This window comes from Verticillium nonalfalfae (genome assembly GCF_003724135.2).
Source record: "Verticillium nonalfalfae strain VnAa140/NRRL 66861 chromosome Unknown scaffold_252, whole genome shotgun sequence".
Classification (NCBI taxonomy): Eukaryota; Fungi; Ascomycota; class Sordariomycetes; order Glomerellales; family Plectosphaerellaceae; genus Verticillium; species Verticillium nonalfalfae.
Window position 1 is genome coordinate 1 of NW_021167477.1, and position 18,455 is coordinate 18,455.

At 57.3% G+C, this 18,455-nt stretch overlaps 7 protein-coding genes across 7 annotated transcripts; 6 read left to right on the forward strand and 1 right to left on the reverse strand.

Annotated features, from left to right (window-relative positions):
• Positions 1 to 864: 864 nt before the first annotated feature.
• On the forward strand, positions 865 to 1,290 carry D7B24_004521 (uncharacterized protein; the record flags this gene model as incomplete). Its single annotated transcript, XM_028638689.1, has 1 exon — positions 865 to 1,290. The coding sequence occupies one exon, from the start codon at positions 865 to 867 to the stop codon at positions 1,288 to 1,290; it is 426 nt and encodes a 141-aa protein (XP_028490219.1).
• Positions 1,291 to 4,161: 2,871 nt separating this feature from the next.
• Positions 4,162 to 8,018, forward strand: D7B24_004522 (uncharacterized protein; the record flags this gene model as incomplete). The annotated part of the gene is made up of 2 exons (XM_028638690.1): positions 4,162 to 4,319; positions 4,379 to 8,018. The coding sequence occupies 2 exons, from the start codon at positions 4,162 to 4,164 to the stop codon at positions 8,016 to 8,018; spliced, it is 3,798 nt and encodes a 1,265-aa protein (XP_028490220.1).
• Positions 8,019 to 8,426: 408 nt separating this feature from the next.
• On the forward strand, positions 8,427 to 8,869 carry D7B24_004523 (uncharacterized protein; the record flags this gene model as incomplete). Its single annotated transcript, XM_028638691.1, has 3 exons — positions 8,427 to 8,622; positions 8,709 to 8,789; positions 8,838 to 8,869. The coding sequence occupies 3 exons, from the start codon at positions 8,427 to 8,429 to the stop codon at positions 8,867 to 8,869; spliced, it is 309 nt and encodes a 102-aa protein (XP_028490221.1).
• Positions 8,870 to 9,057: 188 nt separating this feature from the next.
• On the reverse strand, positions 9,058 to 10,319 carry D7B24_004524 (uncharacterized protein; the record flags this gene model as incomplete). Its single annotated transcript, XM_028638692.1, has 4 exons — positions 9,058 to 9,837; positions 9,915 to 10,028; positions 10,087 to 10,236; positions 10,299 to 10,319. The coding sequence occupies 4 exons, from the start codon at positions 10,317 to 10,319 to the stop codon at positions 9,058 to 9,060; spliced, it is 1,065 nt and encodes a 354-aa protein (XP_028490222.1).
• A 445-nt stretch (positions 10,320 to 10,764) lies between these two features.
• ENP1 (snoRNA-binding rRNA-processing protein) lies at positions 10,765 to 12,332 on the forward strand (the record flags this gene model as incomplete). The annotated part of the gene is made up of 3 exons (XM_028638693.1): positions 10,765 to 11,366; positions 11,420 to 11,848; positions 11,912 to 12,332. The coding sequence occupies 3 exons, from the start codon at positions 10,765 to 10,767 to the stop codon at positions 12,330 to 12,332; spliced, it is 1,452 nt and encodes a 483-aa protein (XP_028490223.1).
• Positions 12,333 to 13,484: 1,152 nt separating this feature from the next.
• D7B24_004526 (uncharacterized protein) lies at positions 13,485 to 14,755 on the forward strand (the record flags this gene model as incomplete). Its single annotated transcript, XM_028638694.1, has 3 exons — positions 13,485 to 14,121; positions 14,192 to 14,220; positions 14,294 to 14,755. The coding sequence occupies 3 exons, from the start codon at positions 13,485 to 13,487 to the stop codon at positions 14,753 to 14,755; spliced, it is 1,128 nt and encodes a 375-aa protein (XP_028490224.1).
• A 546-nt stretch (positions 14,756 to 15,301) lies between these two features.
• Positions 15,302 to 16,677, forward strand: CDC73 (accessory factor associated with RNA polymerase II; the record flags this gene model as incomplete). Its single annotated transcript, XM_028638695.1, has 2 exons — positions 15,302 to 15,865; positions 16,006 to 16,677. The coding sequence occupies 2 exons, from the start codon at positions 15,302 to 15,304 to the stop codon at positions 16,675 to 16,677; spliced, it is 1,236 nt and encodes a 411-aa protein (XP_028490225.1).
• Between the last annotated feature and the right edge of the window lie 1,778 nt (positions 16,678 to 18,455).

Genomic DNA, 18,455 nt, shown 5'->3' on the forward strand with positions numbered 1-18,455 from the left:
AGATGCGTCGTGATCACATTCTGGGTGACTTTCGGTGATGATGTGACAGCTCCCTACACGAGGTCCGGTCCTTGGGTCCCTTGGAAAAGGGAAGCATAATCGGCATCAATAGCTCAGCTCCCTCGTCAGGACGGCAGGAGCAAGCCGTGGGAAGGAGGTGCACGGACCATTCGATTGGCGGCTGCCTTGCGCTTTCCTCCCTCGGAAGGTACCTAGGTTCTAGGTTCTGGTGGTCTGCAGGCTGCCTACCCGACCTGCCCAAGACTCCACGTGCTGAGACGTTCTGAGTTTGGGCGTTCTCGGGGCTGAGTCGGGCTTGCGCATGGTGATGGTCATGGTGATGAATGCATCGACTCGGCGACTTTTTTGTTTTTTCCTTTCTTTCTTGGCCTTGCTGGCCTACTCCTATTTCCATCACTCCCAGTGGACCGCGCAATTGTGTCGTGGCCATTTCGAAGCTTTTTTCGTATTCATCACCTTTTCAGCATTTTCACGACGCCGGACTTTGCCCGAGTAGAAGCTTCCTCGCTTCATTGAGACCCCTGTCTATTTCCGGTTAGGACGTGCGCGTCCCCGTGGCTTGGCCTGGCCTTCACCAACTCGACTTCGCCCCCCGTTTCGGTCGGTAGGGCGTTCTCGTTCTTGTCTTCCCTTTCCCATCGCCCATTCTGCAGCGACCATCCCCCTCCCCCGCCCTTCTCTTGCGATACGCGCAGCCGGGAAGAAATAACGAGCCGCTTCCTGATTACCATCTATCCAGTCGCGCATCCTCTTGACCGGCGATCATCACACTCGACCTCGTCTGCGACCCTGAGTACGAATCAGACCCCCCCCCCCGTCAAAGAACCCAAGCTCTCTACCACCATGTCCAAACCCGAAGATCATCCTCCCGCCTACGGCGCCGGCGCTGGCCCTCAAGCCCCTCAACAAGCCTACGGTGGTTACCAGTCCACACCTCCTCCCGGCCACGACCCCAACCAGGGCTACTACCCTCCTCCCAACGGACCCGACATGGGCGGCCAGCCGTACTATGGCTCTCCCGGTCCCCAGGGCAGCCCCTATCCCCCACCCGGTGGTCCTGGTGGCTACGGTCCCCCGCCCCCCGGCATGTACAACAGCCCCCCGCCCGGCCAGATGTACGGACCTCCTCAGGGCGGTCCCTACCCACCGCAGGGCGGCTACTACCAGGACAACCGTAACAACAACGGCGGTGGCGGCGCCGGTACCGGCATTCTCGCCGGTCTCGCTGGTGCGCTGGCGTGTTGCTGCTGCTTGGACTGCATGTTCTAAATCGGCACGCGCTGCTGGCGAGGAACAGTGTGTGTGAGGGCGGCAGCGGCTTCTATATTCGTTCGACAGAGTGGAACCAATACGCGCCCTCCCCCTCGCGATGTCGCATCACCAGACATGGGGACCATCAGTTACAACTTGTTTCTTTTCTGCTTTCGGTCCACCGGCGTCAAGGATTTGCAATGTTTTGCGCGGTACAATACAGAAAGGAGCAGGCAGAAGCGAGGGGGATTGGAGCAAGCAGAGAGGAAGCTGTTACTGAACATTTCGCGCATGTGGATAGAGCCCCAGCACGACGGTTCACGGTTCCCAGGGAGGCGCTGTGTAGGATGACTTTTTTTTGTTCCCCCGTAGGCTTGGTTGTAATCGTTGCAGGGCGCGCATTGGAGGAAGTATTATACATCTTCGCGCCTGCAAGTGGCCCGTCGAGCCCTTCGGCAAATAATTCCATACCCTTGTTTGTCAACCACTTCATATGGATATGTGCAAGTATGATACTCTGTTTTGATTTCTTCGCGGACCACCGGTGTGTGGCAGCTTGCGCTGGGGGGCCGCGAGGTATCAGAAAGGTTGTTGGCCTTTCTGATCTGTAGTCGAGGTGGTCAGCGGTGACAAACCCTTGGTGACAAACCCTTATTTTTCAAGATATTTTTGTTTTCACAAAGAAATTCATCTGTCAGCTGCTACAGTCACGAGACCGGAAACCGATCTGGAGATAGTGATCGAGGTATCGAACATTGCATTTGGGTTCCGTTCGAGAGCGTGCTACAGTACGGAACGCCGCGAACTTGTTTCGGTACAAAGCTATATTATATGGGAATCAGCCACCCAATCTGCCTACTCTTTGATTCATCAGCCAACTTGTAGGTCCTGCTAACCGAGAGGGGAGTTGTGGATCTCCTCATACACGATAGGTCCACGATGTATCTGTGTTGATAGATACGTCCTCACATGCATGTTGGCGACGGCGACGTGGTGGAGGGTCAGCTGTTCCCCGCCACACCACACTGAGGTCGGTAGAGACTTGGCATTTGCTGACCTAATACACTGCAATCGTCATGTGAAGGCGCGGAATGATCAGTGGAAGGATGCCCATCCACACAGCGATCTGGGACTGGTAGCATTCTACCCGATCTGGGCTGCATATTTGTGTACCTCTGGGGCGTAGATTGTCTATTGCGACATCGTGATGAAGATGATTGACGATGAGGATTCTCAGAGCACCATGTTTCTAGACAACCCAGCTTGGGGCGATACGTGTGTCACATAATCGTCTTAGCCGTTGATGCACATCGTACATGAGCGCAATACTATTTAAAGAGACATACCCTCACTCAGAGCTGGATCACGGTGCTCCTTGCCTACAACGAGATGCAGCAGTCCTCCCGAGCAACGAGCGTTGGCGTCATGGTGCGCATCAACATGCCTGAGCGGCCCCGGGATGCCGAAGGGGCGTTAGGAATGTGGCCATTAAAGCAGCATCAAGTGACACCGCCCTGATTGCTGGTAGAGTGGCTGATCAGTGTCTGGATGGACGGTACCAGCAGGCGGCTGGGTCCTAGAAGCGTTTCTTGCTGAGCAACACGCGATATTTCTTTTCCTGATTGATTGTCTTGGACAGTGAGTACAGCTGTCCAATCTCCCGACTGGCAGTCCTCCTCAGCACTGAGTCGGCAAGCGAAAAGTCAAACCAGGGAGCGAGGGGGTTGTAACGGAAGCGCGGGCGGGCACGGCGGGCGATGCCATCTCGCTAGCCTATTTGATATCCACTTATCTCGGGTTCGGAGACGATACGACCATGTCTGCTGTGAGGTTCCACCACCAGCGCGTCGCCTGGCTTTTGCTTCAACTTGAGGTCGGCAGGGGTCCTGAAGACGTGGCGATTCACTGACCGAGCACGCCTGACAGACCTGACATGGGGCTCTGGCGGGCGCCACCAGGGTAGCATTTTGGGCGGGCAAAACTGGTTCTAGACCTGTCAAGGTCGAATCTTGAATTTGAAAGAAGCGCGCGCCGGATCTATTTCAGGTCGTCAAAGGGTGGCGGCCTCAAGCTGGCTTGTGTCCAGCGAAGGCAATGATGGCGGCTAGTAACGCCCAGGTCTTTGACGAACCAAAAGGGTACGGAGGGCGCTGTGCAGGCCAAAGGGTGCAGTGCCAGGGGCAGGGGCCTGTTTCGGACAAACGTCTCCAGGGCCAATGAAGCCGCTGATGTCACTGACCCCAGTTGTTCTTTCCAAGATTTGGTCCATGTCGCGTCGGATGGCCAATCAATGTGCCCAGATCCACTTCCCAAAAGACCAAGAGCACCCGGCGCGACGATTCAGTGGGTTCCATCACGGTCTGTCCACGGTAGATACGTCTGGCTCACAGGCAAAGTCGCACCGCATCGCCAGAAGCTCTGTGCCATCCATGCCTTCGAAGAGGCCTGGGGAATGACGAACTGGCCGCCGGTGACGACGATCCCCTCGTGAACTCCCTCCGTCCCTATGAAACTCCGCCTTTCCTACATTTTGGCTCCCTCCTTCTCCCCACACCCACCACCCAGATCGTCGACCTTGTTTCTCTCTTTTAGCGATCATTGTGTTTTCAAGGCATTTGTACCCGGTGGTCCATTGGCATACGGCCATTCTCTCGGAGTGTATCGACATCCACCCACCTACCTTGAGAAAAAGAATCGACGGCACAATACTCATTTCCGCTTCCTTTACGCACCTCCGAACACGCTCCTGGCTCAGTAGGCTCACGACAACCCACAAATACTAGGACACAGTCGACATTCTTCACCCTTTCCAACGATAGCATCGCAAAGCCCGTCAGCCAGATTAGAGCAAGATCTGCTTGACCCTGGGGTTTGTCTCCTGCAGCGATCATGGCGGACGAGCCATCCCAGGGCGCGCCTGGCAGCGCCGAATCAAGAGCTGGCACAGGACTCAATGCTTTCCTGGCAGCCTTGGCGGCCTCCGTGATCATTTTCGCCGTCCAAATCAGCATCTTTCTCCTACTACGGAATAGACTTGCCCGCATCTTGTCAGTCCTCTTCCTCTCACCCTGGGGAACGGTCCATTTTCTAACTGACGGCATGGCAGCAAACCGAAAACATATCTCGCCCCCGAGCGCGAACGAACAGACCCACCGCCACGGAATCCTGTACAACTCATCAAAACGTTATGGACCTTCAGCGACCGCGACATTATCAGACGGTGCGGCTTAGACGCCTACTTCTTCCTACGATTTCTCAAGACGTTGCTCATCATCTTCGTCCCCATGATGTGTATTCTGATACCCATTCTGGTTCCCATCAACTACATCGGTGGCGAGGGCCAAGACGTCATTGGCGGCCGTCCGAAGGGGCAGAACAGCACGAGCAGCAACAACAGACAAACCGGCCCCCCGCGAGGCCTTGACACTCTCACCATGTCCAATATTTCACGCGAGAATTCAAGTCGGTACTGGGCCCATCTGATCATGGCAATTTTGGTCATTTCCTGGGTATGCGTCGTCTTCTACTTCGAACTCCGCGTCTATATCAAGATTCGCCAAGATCACTTGACAAGTGCTGAACATCGCCTCCGTGCTTCCGCCACAACTGTCCTCGTCAACAACGTGCCCCCAAAATGGCTCACTGAAGAAGGTATCAGGGGTCTGTTTGACGTTTTCCCGGGCGGCATCCGCAATGTCTGGCTCAACAGAGACTTGGGCCAGCTCCTGGAGAAGATCGAACTTCGTACTCAGATTCACCGACAGCTCGAGTCGGCGGAAACGGATCTCATCAAGATGGCCAAGAAGAATCAACTCAAGCAGAGGAAAAAGGACGAGAAAAAGGCCCGCAAGGCATCTCATGGCAAGGCGCCTACCAAGGCCGACATGGAGCTCAGACGCAAACAGGAAGACGCCGCAGCGCATCAAATGGCTGAAGCGGGACAGGGCGTGAGTTCTGGCGCGCACGAAGAGGTGCCACATGACGTCAGTGAAGCGGTCGACCAGCACCAGCAGAGCGGAAACCGACGAAACAGCCATGTCCATATTGATGACGGGGACAGGCCAGAGCATGAGACCGAGAACGGGAGCTTTGGCTTTGGCTTGCTAAGCGGCGGCCTGGAGAAGGTCGGGCAAGGCCTCCGTGGCGGTGTGGGCAAGGCCGGTATGGGCTTCAAGACGCTCGGCCATGATGTTGAAGACGGTGTAAATACCACCAACGGCTTCATGAGAATCAATTCACCGGGCGCCGGCGAACATGCCACATACACCCGAGGGTCTGCCGACCATGCACGCATCCAGGCTGTGAGGGGAGAGAACGTTCGACCAGGAACTACCGACAGCGCTGAGTGCCACTCGAGGACAACAGATGCGGCTGAGAGAGTGCACAGCACTCATTCGCGCGATGCATCGGATACGTCACAGATTGTCAAGGCCTTCTCCAACTATGACACTACTGCAAACGGGAACACTATTCGCAAGGTCAGTAACCTGAACAACCTATACGACAATGAGAAGCGGCAATGGTATCAGTTCTGGCGAGCTCCTCCCGGCGGATTCGCGTCGCCTGTCCCTCAAATGCAAGAGGGGTCCGAATTTCCATTTGGTCAGAAGAAGACTCCCAAAACTTTCGCTGAGCGCGTTAAATCATGGATCCCAGGGATGGGTGATGACGAATTGCCCGCCATTGAGTACGACCCTGCTTCGTACTCTGGCAAAGACTACCAGGCCACCGATGGCCTTGGCGAACCGGATGCTGCTTGGCGCAAATACGTCAAGCCCAGCAAGCGACCCAGGCATCGTCTCCCGCGATGGGGGTTTCCCACTTGGCTTGCATGGCTTACCTTTGGCAAAAAGGTCGACACAATCTACTGGTGCCGAACGGAGCTTGCGCGTCTCAACCTGGAGATTCGGGAAGATCAGGCGCACCCTGAGCGCTACCCACTCATGAATTCAGCGTTTATTCAGTTTAATGAGCAAATCTCGGCTCACATGGCCTGCCAAAGTCTGATTCACCATCTGCCCAAGCAAATGGCACCCCGCGTCAACGAAGTCTCGCCTAATGATGTCATATGGAGCAACATGGCGATCAAGTGGTGGGACGAGTGGTTCCGAACCGGAGCTGTCACCTTGCTCATCACGGCCATGGTCATCTTCTGGGCTGTCCCAGTTGCTTGGACGGCTGCGCTTGCCAACATTGATAAGCTCACTTCCATATCATGGCTCCGGTGGATCGAGAATAACAACACGGTTTACCAGATCGCCGGCGGTATCGCTGGTATTCTTCCGCCTCTCATCCTTGCCCTCGTTCTCATCCTGGTCCCCATCCTACTGGATTTGCTCGCCGACTTCAAGGGTGCTAAGACGGGCGCACAGAAGACGGAATTCGTACAGCAATTCTACTTCATGTTTCTCTTCGTCCAAGTCTTCCTTGTTGTCTCCGTTGCCAGTTTCTTCGCCGGCGCTGCAGACGAATTGTTTGCCAACCTGCAGAAATTCAACGAAGTCGACTACATCTGGACAGTGCTAGCAGACAATCTGCCTCAGGCTGCAAACTACTTCTTCTCGTACATGATACTCCAGGCGCTGTCATCCAGCTCCGGTGCGTTGCTCCAGATTGGTGCTCTCCTGGTCTGGTACGTGCTGGCCAAGATGCTGGATACAACAGCACGCAACAAGTGGACTCGTAACACAACTCTCAGTGGCATCAAGTGGGGCCATCTCTTCCCCGTTTACACCAACTTTGCCTGTATTGGGCTTATCTATTCGGTCACTGCGCCCCTCATCAATATTTTTGCCTGCATTACCTTTGGCCTTCTTTTGCTGGCTCAGAAGTATTGTCTGCTCTATGTCGTGCGCGCCGGGATCGACACTGGCGGTGTGTTGTATCCACGAGCCATCAACCAGCTGTTCACCGGGCTGTATGTCATGGAGCTCAGCATGGCTGGCATGTTTTTCGTTGCCAGAGATGAGAACAACCGACCCCAGCAGCCCCAAGCCATCATCATGTTGGTCACTGTTGGTCTCACAATTTGCTACCAAGTTTTACTCAATCGGTCTTTCTCCCCGCTCTTCCGCTATCTGCCGGTGACGGGCGAAGACGAGGCTGCGATTCGAGACGAGGTCTTCCACCAGGAGCAGCTTCGACGATTTGGCATGGTCGAAGAGACTGATCAGGACACTGACGGCGCTGATGCCGAGAAACGCCTGGATGGGAGCATCGGCGACTCTCGTGGCAGAGAAGACGACGAGATTGAGCTTCAGGGACTTTCACGCAATGATACGAAGAAACGAGGATACAACCCTGTCAAGGGCGTTCGCAACTTGGCGGTCAAGGGAGGCCAAGGTCTTCGCAATGTTGCTACGTGGAAGAAAGTGGAAGCACCTTCGGCCGTGAGAAATGCGGCATACTATCGCAGACATCAACGTCAGAAAGATCTGGAGGCTCAGCGTGCCATAGGAGAAGCGCTGTACGGGGGCGTCGCCGACGAGATTGAGGATTTGATGCCTGAAGAGAGGAATGCACTGGTGCAGGAATCTTTTAAGCATACGGCACTTCGAGCCCGCATGCCGACTGTCTGGATTCCTCGCGATGACCTGGGTGTCAGCGACGACGAAATACGGTTGACGAGAGAGTATACCGAAAACATCCACATCAGCAACGAGGGAACCGCACTGGATAGTAAGGTCCGGGTCGTATACGGGCGGAATCCTCCTGACTTCTCAGAGGTTGATCTGATTGACCTCTAAGCGGGAAACTGCAATTTCTTACTTCATGACACGACGACGAGTTTGGCCTTTTCAGCATTTCGCGTTACAGACGGGCCAAGCCATGCTTGACAGGGCACCACAGGCCGTTTGAGCATACTTATACCCCGGCGCATGGGGTGATTCATAGCATACATAGGAACAGGATGATCTGCTTTTATTTTCTTTGATTTCAAGATGATTACAAACTCACGAAAGTTTGTTCGGCATTTGATTCGACAGCGCCCGCATACGACGCAATTAATCATGACGTGATGGATCATATCCCCCGCACGAGATTCCCGATCAACCTGTCGTCCTTTGCCTCACACGCACAGCATTATCCACTTCATCCCTCATTCCTTAGAACACTAAAGACCGATTGTCGGTTTTGGAGCACGAATCGCTACGATGACACACACTGGCCGAGCCACTGCCACCGTCAACGGTGTCACCGTTGCCGAGACTACCGAGTGGGAGGAGGTAGAGGGCAACGTGTACTTCCCGCCCGGATCGCTAACGCGCGAGCTCCTTGAGGGTCCGACGGGACATTCCACGCACTGCCCGTGGAAGGGCGATGCACAATATTACAATGTCAAAACTGGGGGTGCGTCCCCTCGCGGCGCTGTTTCATGACTTTTGAGATGAACAGCTGCGCCTGGGTTCTGGTGCCAAACGCTGACATGTTCGCAGACACAAAGCTGGAGAACGCGGCTTGGTATTATCCTGATACGAAGGACAAGGCGAAGCATTTTGAAGGCTATGTTGCTTTTTGTACGTTGTCAGACCCAAACCTTGCATGCTAGGACTGACTGGCGATAGACAAGAGCAAAGTTGACATCAAGACGGAATAACCATGCCTCAGACTACAGGAGCACACATGGGAAGGAGCTCCGGAGAGTATCCTGACGGATGAGCTGCGAATGAGAAGCTATTATAGAGGGACACAGGCCAGCATGACCGGGTGGGCCAGTGACACTTGGTGGGAATGCGCAGTGTTCGGCCATGTTCTTCAATCTTCTTCCGTGCTGTCTATCGTATCTTAAACCTCGACGAGTTGCTCTTCCTCGTCTTCCACCTCCTTGACCCTGGACTCTGCATCTGGCTCCTCGTCCGCCATCAACACCTGCACCAGCCTGTCGCATGCCTCTCTCACCTCCTCATCATCCACCCGCGAGTGCGTCTCCCGGATGATGGGATACACCTTGGCCTCCCTCATGAGTTCGCGTCCGTCCCTCGTCGTCGTCAGCAGCATCAGCGTCTCGATATGCGTCTGCATGATCCGCGGGTCCGTGTCGCGCTTCTTGTCCGGCGGCAGCAGCTGCAGGTCGGGCAGCATGCCCATCATGTCGTCCTCGTCATAGTCCTCGTCGCCCATGATGGGCAGCAGGATGTACGGCAATATGTCAATGTCGTCGGTGGCGAGAAAGGTCGGGTGCGCCGCGACCTCAAAGGCGGCGTTCTTGATGGTGCTCGCGACGCCCTTGCGGCGGATGTCCGACTTGTGCTCGGTGAAGACGCGGAGCTTGGCGAGGGGCACGACGTCGTCGTAGGCCTGCTTGGTGACGAGGTACTGGCGAATCTCGGTGTGCTTGGCGAGGTCGGCGAAGAGGTAGGCGAGGTAGTCGTAGTCGGCGGCCTTGTTGTAGGTGCCCTCGGCACCCTTGACGAAGAGGTCGAGGAGCTGGTTGATGACCATGTCGTTGGACTGGAGCGCCTCGGGAGCCGGCTGCTTCTTGTTGAAGATTTTCTTCAGGCCATCCCATTTGGCGAGGTTGGCCAGGAGCATGGCCAGCAGGTTGGCGTTGGGTTCTGTCGGTTTCTGAGGAAGGGGGAACAAAGGAGAAGGGGTCAGTTTTCCACGGGTTCGTTCAGTGGGAGATTTATGATTTGACGTACGACGACCCTCGCGAGCACGGCGTCCACGAACTTGTCGTTGGCGGCAAGAAGTTCGAGAACGTCTTGCTCGCCCGACAGGTTGACCAATATTGTGATGGCATGTTCGGCAATTTTCTTTGAAAAGTGTTAGCATCTGTCCACTACATTGGCCTAGTGCGAACGGGTCTCGTACCGGGTGATCTTGCGTCAATAATGTGAGATTCTTGACTGGCAGCAAGTTCTCAGTCTTAAAGATGGCCGGATGTGTTGTTGAGTATGGAATGAGATTCTCTACGGCGAGAAGCCGAATCTGGGGGCTGGCGCTGGCGATGAAGCCGACGAGCTGGCGCATGTCAGTCATGACCGGCACGGCGAGCCAAGAGGACCTATCGCTGGCTTACATACCTCCTCCAATTCTGTGGGCATGTTCAGAGACTATGATGCTCGTGGCCTCTATGGATGAAATATAGAGTGTAAGGGAACGACGACGTGTAAATAGAGCAGAGATTGGGTGGACTGTTGCTGCATGACGGTTTACTCACAAGATGATGAGTTTGAGGCGACGAAGTGAATCGAATGCCATGGTGGGGGGTTTGGCGGGGGCGCATCGAAGGACGTCAGTCGTGGGAAATACGAGATACCCATTGGACAAAAGCTGCGCAATTCTCCACTTATTCCCTTCCCGAACTGAGGGCACTAATCGCGGGGCAAGTGCGATAAGAAAAAAATAAAAAAATCTGGATCGTGCTATCAACATCGCAAGCCGACTCCACGACGAGTGCCTGCTTGAGCCCCCTTCACATCGCCGGGACACCTGATACGACCGCACAAAGAACCATCTCGACGACCAGAGACCGACGGCACAGACATCATGGGCAAGGCAGCGCCATCCACCGACCGTCAAGCGCGGCGCCACAACCCTCTCCAGGACGACATCCTCGCGACCGGCATCCTCAAGAACAAGGCGCCCAAGGTCAAGAAGGGAAAGAAGACCAACGAAGACGACGAGAATTATGTCGACAACAAGCAGAGCCAGAACATCCTGAGGTTGGGCCGCGAACTTGCCGAGGAGGATGAGGGGCCGAAACCGGCAGCCAAGCCCACGGTCGACATGTTCGGCATTGAGGCGAGGTACGGTATCGAGGCGCCCGACGAGGACCGCCAGTACGATGACGACGAGGCGTGGGGCGACGAAGACGAGGTCGTAGAGGAGATCGAGTTGGACCCCGAGGATCTCGAGATGTACCGCAAATTCATGCCCGACGCAGGCGAGGAGCCGTCGGACATGCTGAAAGAGGCCGGCTGGGGCACCAAGGGTGGGGACGACGACATGGGCGGCGGCGGCGGCACCAATCTGACCGAGCTCATTCTTGACAAGATTGCCGCACACGAGGCCGCCGAAGCGCGTCGGGAGGCTGGTCTGCCGGTAGACGATTATGAGCTCCCCCCCAAAGTTGTCGAGGCCTACACCAAGTAAGTATCCGCCGAGCGGACAGTGCAGAAACCGCAGACTGACAGCAGTGCAGGATTGGCCAGATCCTCTCTCGCTACAAGAGTGGCGCCCTCCCCAAGCCCTTCAAGATCCTGCCGACGCTGCCGCACTGGGAGGACATTATCGAGGTGACCGAGCCCGCCAAGTGGACGCCCAACGCCGCGTACCAGGCGACGAGGATATTCACCGCCTCGACCCCCGCCACGTGCCAGAAGTTCATGGAGATTGTCATGATCGACAAGGTGCGCGAGGACATCTACGAGACCAAGAAACTCAACGTCCATCTTTTCAACGCCCTCAAGAAGAGCCTGTACAAGCCCAGGGCCTTCTTCCTCGGCTTCCTCTTTCCGCTGCTGTCCAGCAACTGCACGCTGCGCGAGGCACACATCATCTCGGCTGTCCTCGCCCGGGTGTCGGTCCCCGTTCTTCACTCCGCCGCTGCCCTGAAGGGCATCACGGAAATGTAAGCTATCACCGTGCCATGAGCGAGGCTCGCGAGAACCCCCACACGCTGACAGGACGATAGCGCCGCGCAGGAGGCGTCGCAGGGCACCGAGGGCGGTGGTGCTGCCAACGTGTTCATCAAGACGCTCTTGGAGAAGAAGTACGCCCTGCCCTACCAGGTCATCGACTCGGTCGTCTTTCACTTTTTGCGTTTCCGCAGCGTGGATCCCGCCTCGGTGAAGGAGGGCCAGGCCGTGTCTGGCGACATGGTCAAGTCTCTGCCCGTCATCTTCCACCAGAGCCTTCTCTCTTTCGCACAGCGCTACCGCAACGATCTCAGCGAGGACCAGCGAGAGGCGCTTCTCGATCTGCTCCTGACGCACGGCCATCCCGCCATCGCCCCTGAGATCAGGCGAGAGCTCATTGCCGGCAGAGGACGTGGCGTTGTGGCCGAGCCGGAAGGCCCCGCATTTGACGGCGACGACACGATGATGGATTTGTAATTTCCAGAAAGGACCCAGCATTCGCTTGACGACTGGCACTTTCGGGCACTTCCCTTTCTTTTTTTTCTTCTTCCCCGGAAGGCAATGGCAGGCATGGCATCACGAGAGGCGTTGAAGGGTTTTTGATTTGATACCCGCCAGTCGAACGGCGATCCAGGCGGTTCCGAAAATGACGTGGGACGGGTAGCCACAGCTCTGGGCACCAGCTGTTCGGTGGCTAGCACCTACCTTACTTATATGACTTGTTTATGATCCAGACCAACACCGGGGTCACTACTTCCCGTGATCCGACCAAGAGCTGAAGAAACCACATGGCGCCCTGAAAAGGCTGGCATCCGCGTTGCGGTAGGGTCATGGCGAGTCCATGTTCTGTCTTAGCCTGGCCACTCCTTCGAGTAGACGACATCCTAGCATCAACCATGACCTTCGGCGTGAGCATCCATTACATATCGCCCCTCTTCAGAATGGCTTGATGGGTGTCCCTCCCATCCTGATGTGATTGCTGCAGTAGACTTCTACGAGCTTTGGCGTGCAACCGGCGGTGGGGACTACGCACCAAAGCCATGGCTTCTACATATCCCCAACCGAAAAGACAGGCGCCGTCTTATTTCCCAAACAGCCGCAGGCGAAGGTAGGAAACTCTACTCAGAGCTGTTCAATCATCTGGTCGACCTAACGGTGCCGAGCAGCAGCTCTTCGCGTGAAGCAGATGCCTCGCGTCGCATCTCGTTCCATACTGCCCTGCTCGAAACCAGCCCTCACGTATCGACGCCGAGCTGTGATGGATCAAGCACACCGAGGCCACACCAGATGGGTGGATATTTTAGCAAAATCCCAATCAGCCAACCACATACGTCCTCATATCGAACGGTTGCGAGCAGCCAGCCGGCACCGCAGCTGAACACTAGGCAGCGCAACCTTGACCCTCCTCGTCCGGCCCGAGAGGGATTCGAATAGGTATGGTTTCCTGAAGGCTACTGGGCTGAACGCGAAATTGCGGTTGTCGACCTACGCAGAATCACGCCGAGCAAGCTGTTCAGCTGGCGGAGTCGATCTCTCAAGTCCATCAGCGATCCTCCAGGGCGTCGCATGGGAGGCAGCGATGATCACGGTCCGTCACCCAAATGCCTCACGCCGAAGGCACAGCCTTCCATGACGTCGGCACCAAACTCGCCTTCCCTCTCGATGCTGAAGCCGGCCACACCGATGAGCCCTTATGCCTCCGAGGAAGCCCACGTCGCATCCCTACAGGGTCCCTCGTCGCAGAGGCTGCGTGAATGGAGCGACAGCTCTTTCAAGAGCACGCGCAGAGTCGTTCCAAGAGCTGAAATGGACGAGATTTCGCCTCTCGATGTCGTGTTTGGGGTGCAACTATCTGAAGAGAAGGAAGTCACGGCGACGGCCACGACGGGCCTCAGACGGACGCTCCTGGGGCGAACATTTCTTGACCGGCTGCAGAACAAATCATCAGCGCGCCTGCCTAGCTCGCCAGCGAGCTCTCAGTCTGACCTGGCGTCCAACGACAGTCTGCCGCATGGATGCAGCGCTCCAGAGAAAGCTCAAGTGGAGAACGGAGCAGACCCGCTGCGCGCAGTCAGGAGTCTGGCTAGATCAGCGTCGTGGCTCAGGGGCGAAACCGGCAGCAACAAGTTCGGCAAGAGATGGTTCGGCAAGGCACCCTGGCATCGAAAGGGGTCTGGTGCCTCGGCCACCAGTGCTGCGAGTTCGGTTCGAGGATTACTCGCCGGAAGCACACCACCCGTCACACCATCCAAGGAGATGCAGCTCGGTGCGTAGCATTGCTTCTCGTGTAGCATTGCTTCTGGAGGTGGGGTCCACGGCTAACCGACGAGATGCAGACTACTACACCTCTGGCTATCCAGGAGGGGTAAGTTGTGACCCTCGCATGTTTTCCACCTTCGTGCATACGGTAGACCCCTACCTAATACGTAACAACGCAGGAAGCCACTCGTATCAAGACGCCCCCTCTCGTCGAAGATTCTGCCACGGGCCACCCCAGATCCTTCTTTTCCCAAACCCGACCGCCTGGGAACCTGGCAGGAGCTGATTCGTGGACAGTCATCTCGGCCTCGCAGAAGAGCTCGCCCAGGTCCACGACGTACAGCCAGGAGGGCGGCCCCTCGTCGAAGACGAAAGAGTGGTGGGAGGCGATGCCGTCGAAGCCCGTCAGGCGGAACCCGACAGACTCGGACCTGGCTGTGCTGGACTTTGAATTTGATCTCCCAGAGCACCTGCCAACGAGTCCCACATGTCCAGCGAACAGCAAGCACGAATCCAGAGGATTGGGTGTTTGTGTTTATCATGGCCGCGGCAAGGGAGCTTCAGGTCTCCGAAAGGAATTCAGGCCGAGGCGCGAAGGCTCAGAAGTATCCATCACCAATGCCGATTATGACGGAACGTGATGGGAAAGGCGACAAACAACAAAAGGTTGCGCCCATCTTGGTCAAAAATCGATGGGCATGGCAGGATGAATGAGGGTGAACTTTGTCATGGATGTTTGATGCCGTGCTGTGGCCATCGCTCTTCGGAGGGTGCAGGATAGCGGTTCCCTGAAGCAAGCACAGAACAATGACAGAGATTAGGCTATTATGATTAAAGAAAACTCTCTGTTCATGCTTCGCAGCCTCGAGACGTGACTGGAAAAGCAGAACGAAAGGCTGAGAAACGATAAGAACTTGGGCCTGTGAAGGCATCGCTCACGGATAGTTGCATAACGAACGACCTTGCCCCCAGACATCGCTTTCACGCATAGAGGTCGCGCTACCGACGTCGGAAAATTGGCAGCTCCAACGAGAGCTCACCAGAGCTTCAACCACACAATACAACACCATCAGCGACGACATCATCCTTGACCACCGACTTCGAACCCCCTCAGCCTCGCCTTTCCAACCCAATTGCCATCGCCAGGGACACATCATCGACACTGCCCCGTCACGCACCTCCTCACAATGGCGTCCGCCGAGCAGGACCCGCTGCTCCTCCTGCGCCAGTCCATCGCCTCCAAGCGCGCCGCGATCCCCTCAGCCTCCCCAGACGCCGCCGACGAGGCCCCCCTCGCCCGAGCCACACACCTGCACTTCCCTCACCCGCGGCCAGTCTCCATCAGCCTCGGCACGCCGACGCGCTTCATCAGCAGCGACCGCCCCGTCGACCTGCGCTCCATCTACTTTGCGTGGCTCAACAAGGATGTCGCCATCCCCGAGTACAACGCCTCGGCCACGCGGCTCAACGACGACCTCGGCGCCCTCGGCAAGGTGCAGAACCTCGCCTTTGTGGAGCGGCTCGATCTCTTCACCTGGCTCGAGGGTGCGAGCGAGGAGTCGGAGCACATCAGGCCGCTGGCCGGCGAGGGCAAGGACGGCGCCGCCGCGGCGAGTGCCGTCAAGGCTGCGCCGTCGGCGGCCGTCACACGGAGTGGACGCGGAACGCTAGACCCGCGGCTGGCTGTCATCTACAACGGCGAGCGCAGGATGGGCGATCGCAATTCCGTCCTTCGCGGCGTCAAGCCCACGGTATGTTTTTCTCCCCCCCCCCCCCCCCCCCTTCCTCGCCCCCTCTGACAGGAGGGGGCCATGCGGCGCAACGAGAAGAGCGCGTAGCAGGCGACAAGAAGCAAGAGACACGCAGCTGACGCTCGACGAATCGTCGCCAGGACTTCTCCCACGTCCGCAAGCTCGCAGCACCGTTCATCCAGAAGAAGCCCGGCACGGGCCCGAACCCCGTCTCCGCCAACCCCTCCCTGGCGCTCAACCAAAAGGCACCCTCACGCCGGCCCGACCCCATCATCCTCCTCTCGCCCTCGGCCTCGTCCATCCTGCGCATGTCCAACATTCGCTCCTTCCTCGAGCAGGGCCGCTACGTCGCCCCCGACAGCAGCAGCGCCTCGTCGTCGTCGGGCATGCTCCACGTGTCCCGCGTCCTCAAGGACATTGACCCGGCGCGCCCCATGCGCTTCATCCTCGTCGAAGGCCCCGAGCAGTTCAAGCCCGAGTACTGGAACCGCGTCGTGGCCGTCTTCACGACGGGCCAGACGTGGCAGTTTAAAAACTACAAGTGGAACCAGCCCCAGGAGCTCTTCCGCCACGTCCAGGGCATCTTTGTCGGGTGGCGCGGCGAGACGCCGCCCGAGAACGTGCGCAACTGGGGCCACCGCGTCATGCAGCTGGGCGTCGACAGGCCGCGGCACGCCGTGGGCGCCGTCCCCGGCGCCGGCGACGCCGCGCGCTTCCGCGACAAGGAGGTCGTCGAGGCCATCTGGAAGCAGGTCGAGGCCCAGATGCGGGCCAAGGGGTGGTCCAAGAACACGGCACCGACGCTCATCTAGGCCATGCCGCGTCTGTCTCCCTGTTTCGGTGACGCGTCACGAGAGGCGTCAACTTGACACTCTCGACTGGCGAAGGAAACCTGCGTCCCCATTACTCTTGCGCCCACCCGCCCCCGCCCCCGTCCGCGGCGACCGGGAAAGCAGGTTGGGCACGGAAGGAGAAAAGGGAGGGCTCTAGGATGGCATGGGGCGCATGGAGGACATGTACGAGTACGAGTGTGAAAGGGGGTGTTCAGAATGGAGGAAGCAGCAAGACAAGGAGTCATCAGCGCAGGCGTTTCTGGGAGGCCGGATGCCTTTCCGCGGCGGGCGAGGGTAGATGGGAATGACCTGGGCAGATCCAAATCTGATCCTGGGAGACCGAAGAGGCATTGTTCCCGACGACCAAGTACGGGGGTTCCCCCCCCCCTTTCCTCCCCCCTACTTTGCACGTTCACGACTCCTCCTCAGCATTAGACATAGGTACAGCCGAAAATGCCAAACCCTGGTATCGTCGAACGGGCCCGTGTACGCGTCTCGACGGCCGTAGAGTGCTGCCCACCCCGGCCCCTGTTCCTCCATCACCATTCCTCCCGGTCTGGTGGTGCCCAACACGGTGAGTGGGCAGAGAGCGACGACGCCCAAGATGAAATAAAAATACAACAAAACATGAAAAGATGTACTGCCGGGTAGGCAGTACTTCGCTTCCCACCCCCCGATAATCTGAACCCCTGCCGCCGCCGCCGCGGATCGAAAATAATGAAAAAACAAGGCAGCGTACGGGCCGCTCTAGAGATCGATGGCGTGTTCTTTCCGAAAAGCCGGGTATGCATGTAGGATCTCCTGTCGTAAATTATACCACTGGTCCATCTCCTCCTTTCCTCGTTGGTGCATCCCCTGGCCGCTGGCTCGCTCGGGACGCACCACGTCCGTCCCCCCCCCCCCCCATGCTGCGACAAACATATACTTTGGAGCTGCAGGGCCCTCCAGTAACGTGGCAAACAAAGGCATCACCCGAGATCCAGAGGGCCAGCCTGTCTCCCCAGATCGAACGGACGTACCCCCCCTACCTGCCTACCTACCTGCGTTACCTACCCGAGCTTCCCAGGCAGGCGGCAGCACAGCTCCAAGCTCTGCCGAGCTTTCAAGGGTCCTCCCCCTTTGGGACGTGTCGAACGTACCGAAGCAGCCCCAGTCGACGTCGACGTGTATGACACCACCCTGTCGAGCCACTGTATCGCAGACGACGTCGAGGCCCATCGGCAGAGTCTGTTTCAAACATGTTGACTTTGACTACTGCCCTCCGACGAAGTAAACTGCTGTCGCCTCCGTCATATCCCTCTCTCTCTGTCTCTCTCTCTCTTTCTGCCGGGACAAGCAGCGAATATCCATGCCCCCGCCCTTCTGCCCCTCCTTCCTACTCCCGGCACGCGCCAGCCCATCAAACATTGCCGAAAATCAGGCCATATATCGACGCCAGGCCCCACCTCGCCCGGCCGAGCCGTTCGTGCGACCGGGACCTATCTTTGGAGCAGGGGCTCGGGCCCCCGGCACTGGAAGATCGATGCCGACAAACTGGGCATACTTGGCAAGTCTCCAGCTCCTTCCTCCTCACCTCTTCCGGGGACGCCTTGCGAGATGGAAAGGGGCAAAAGGTGCCGTTTACATGCCGCCGCCGCCACCTGGGGAAGTAAAAAAAAAAAAAAAGGAGGAGGCGGGGGGGGCGGCTCAAAGCAAATGAACCCCCAGATGCCGAGAGTGTCCTGTTGCTGTACTGGGCAAGGTCCCGGACATCAAGG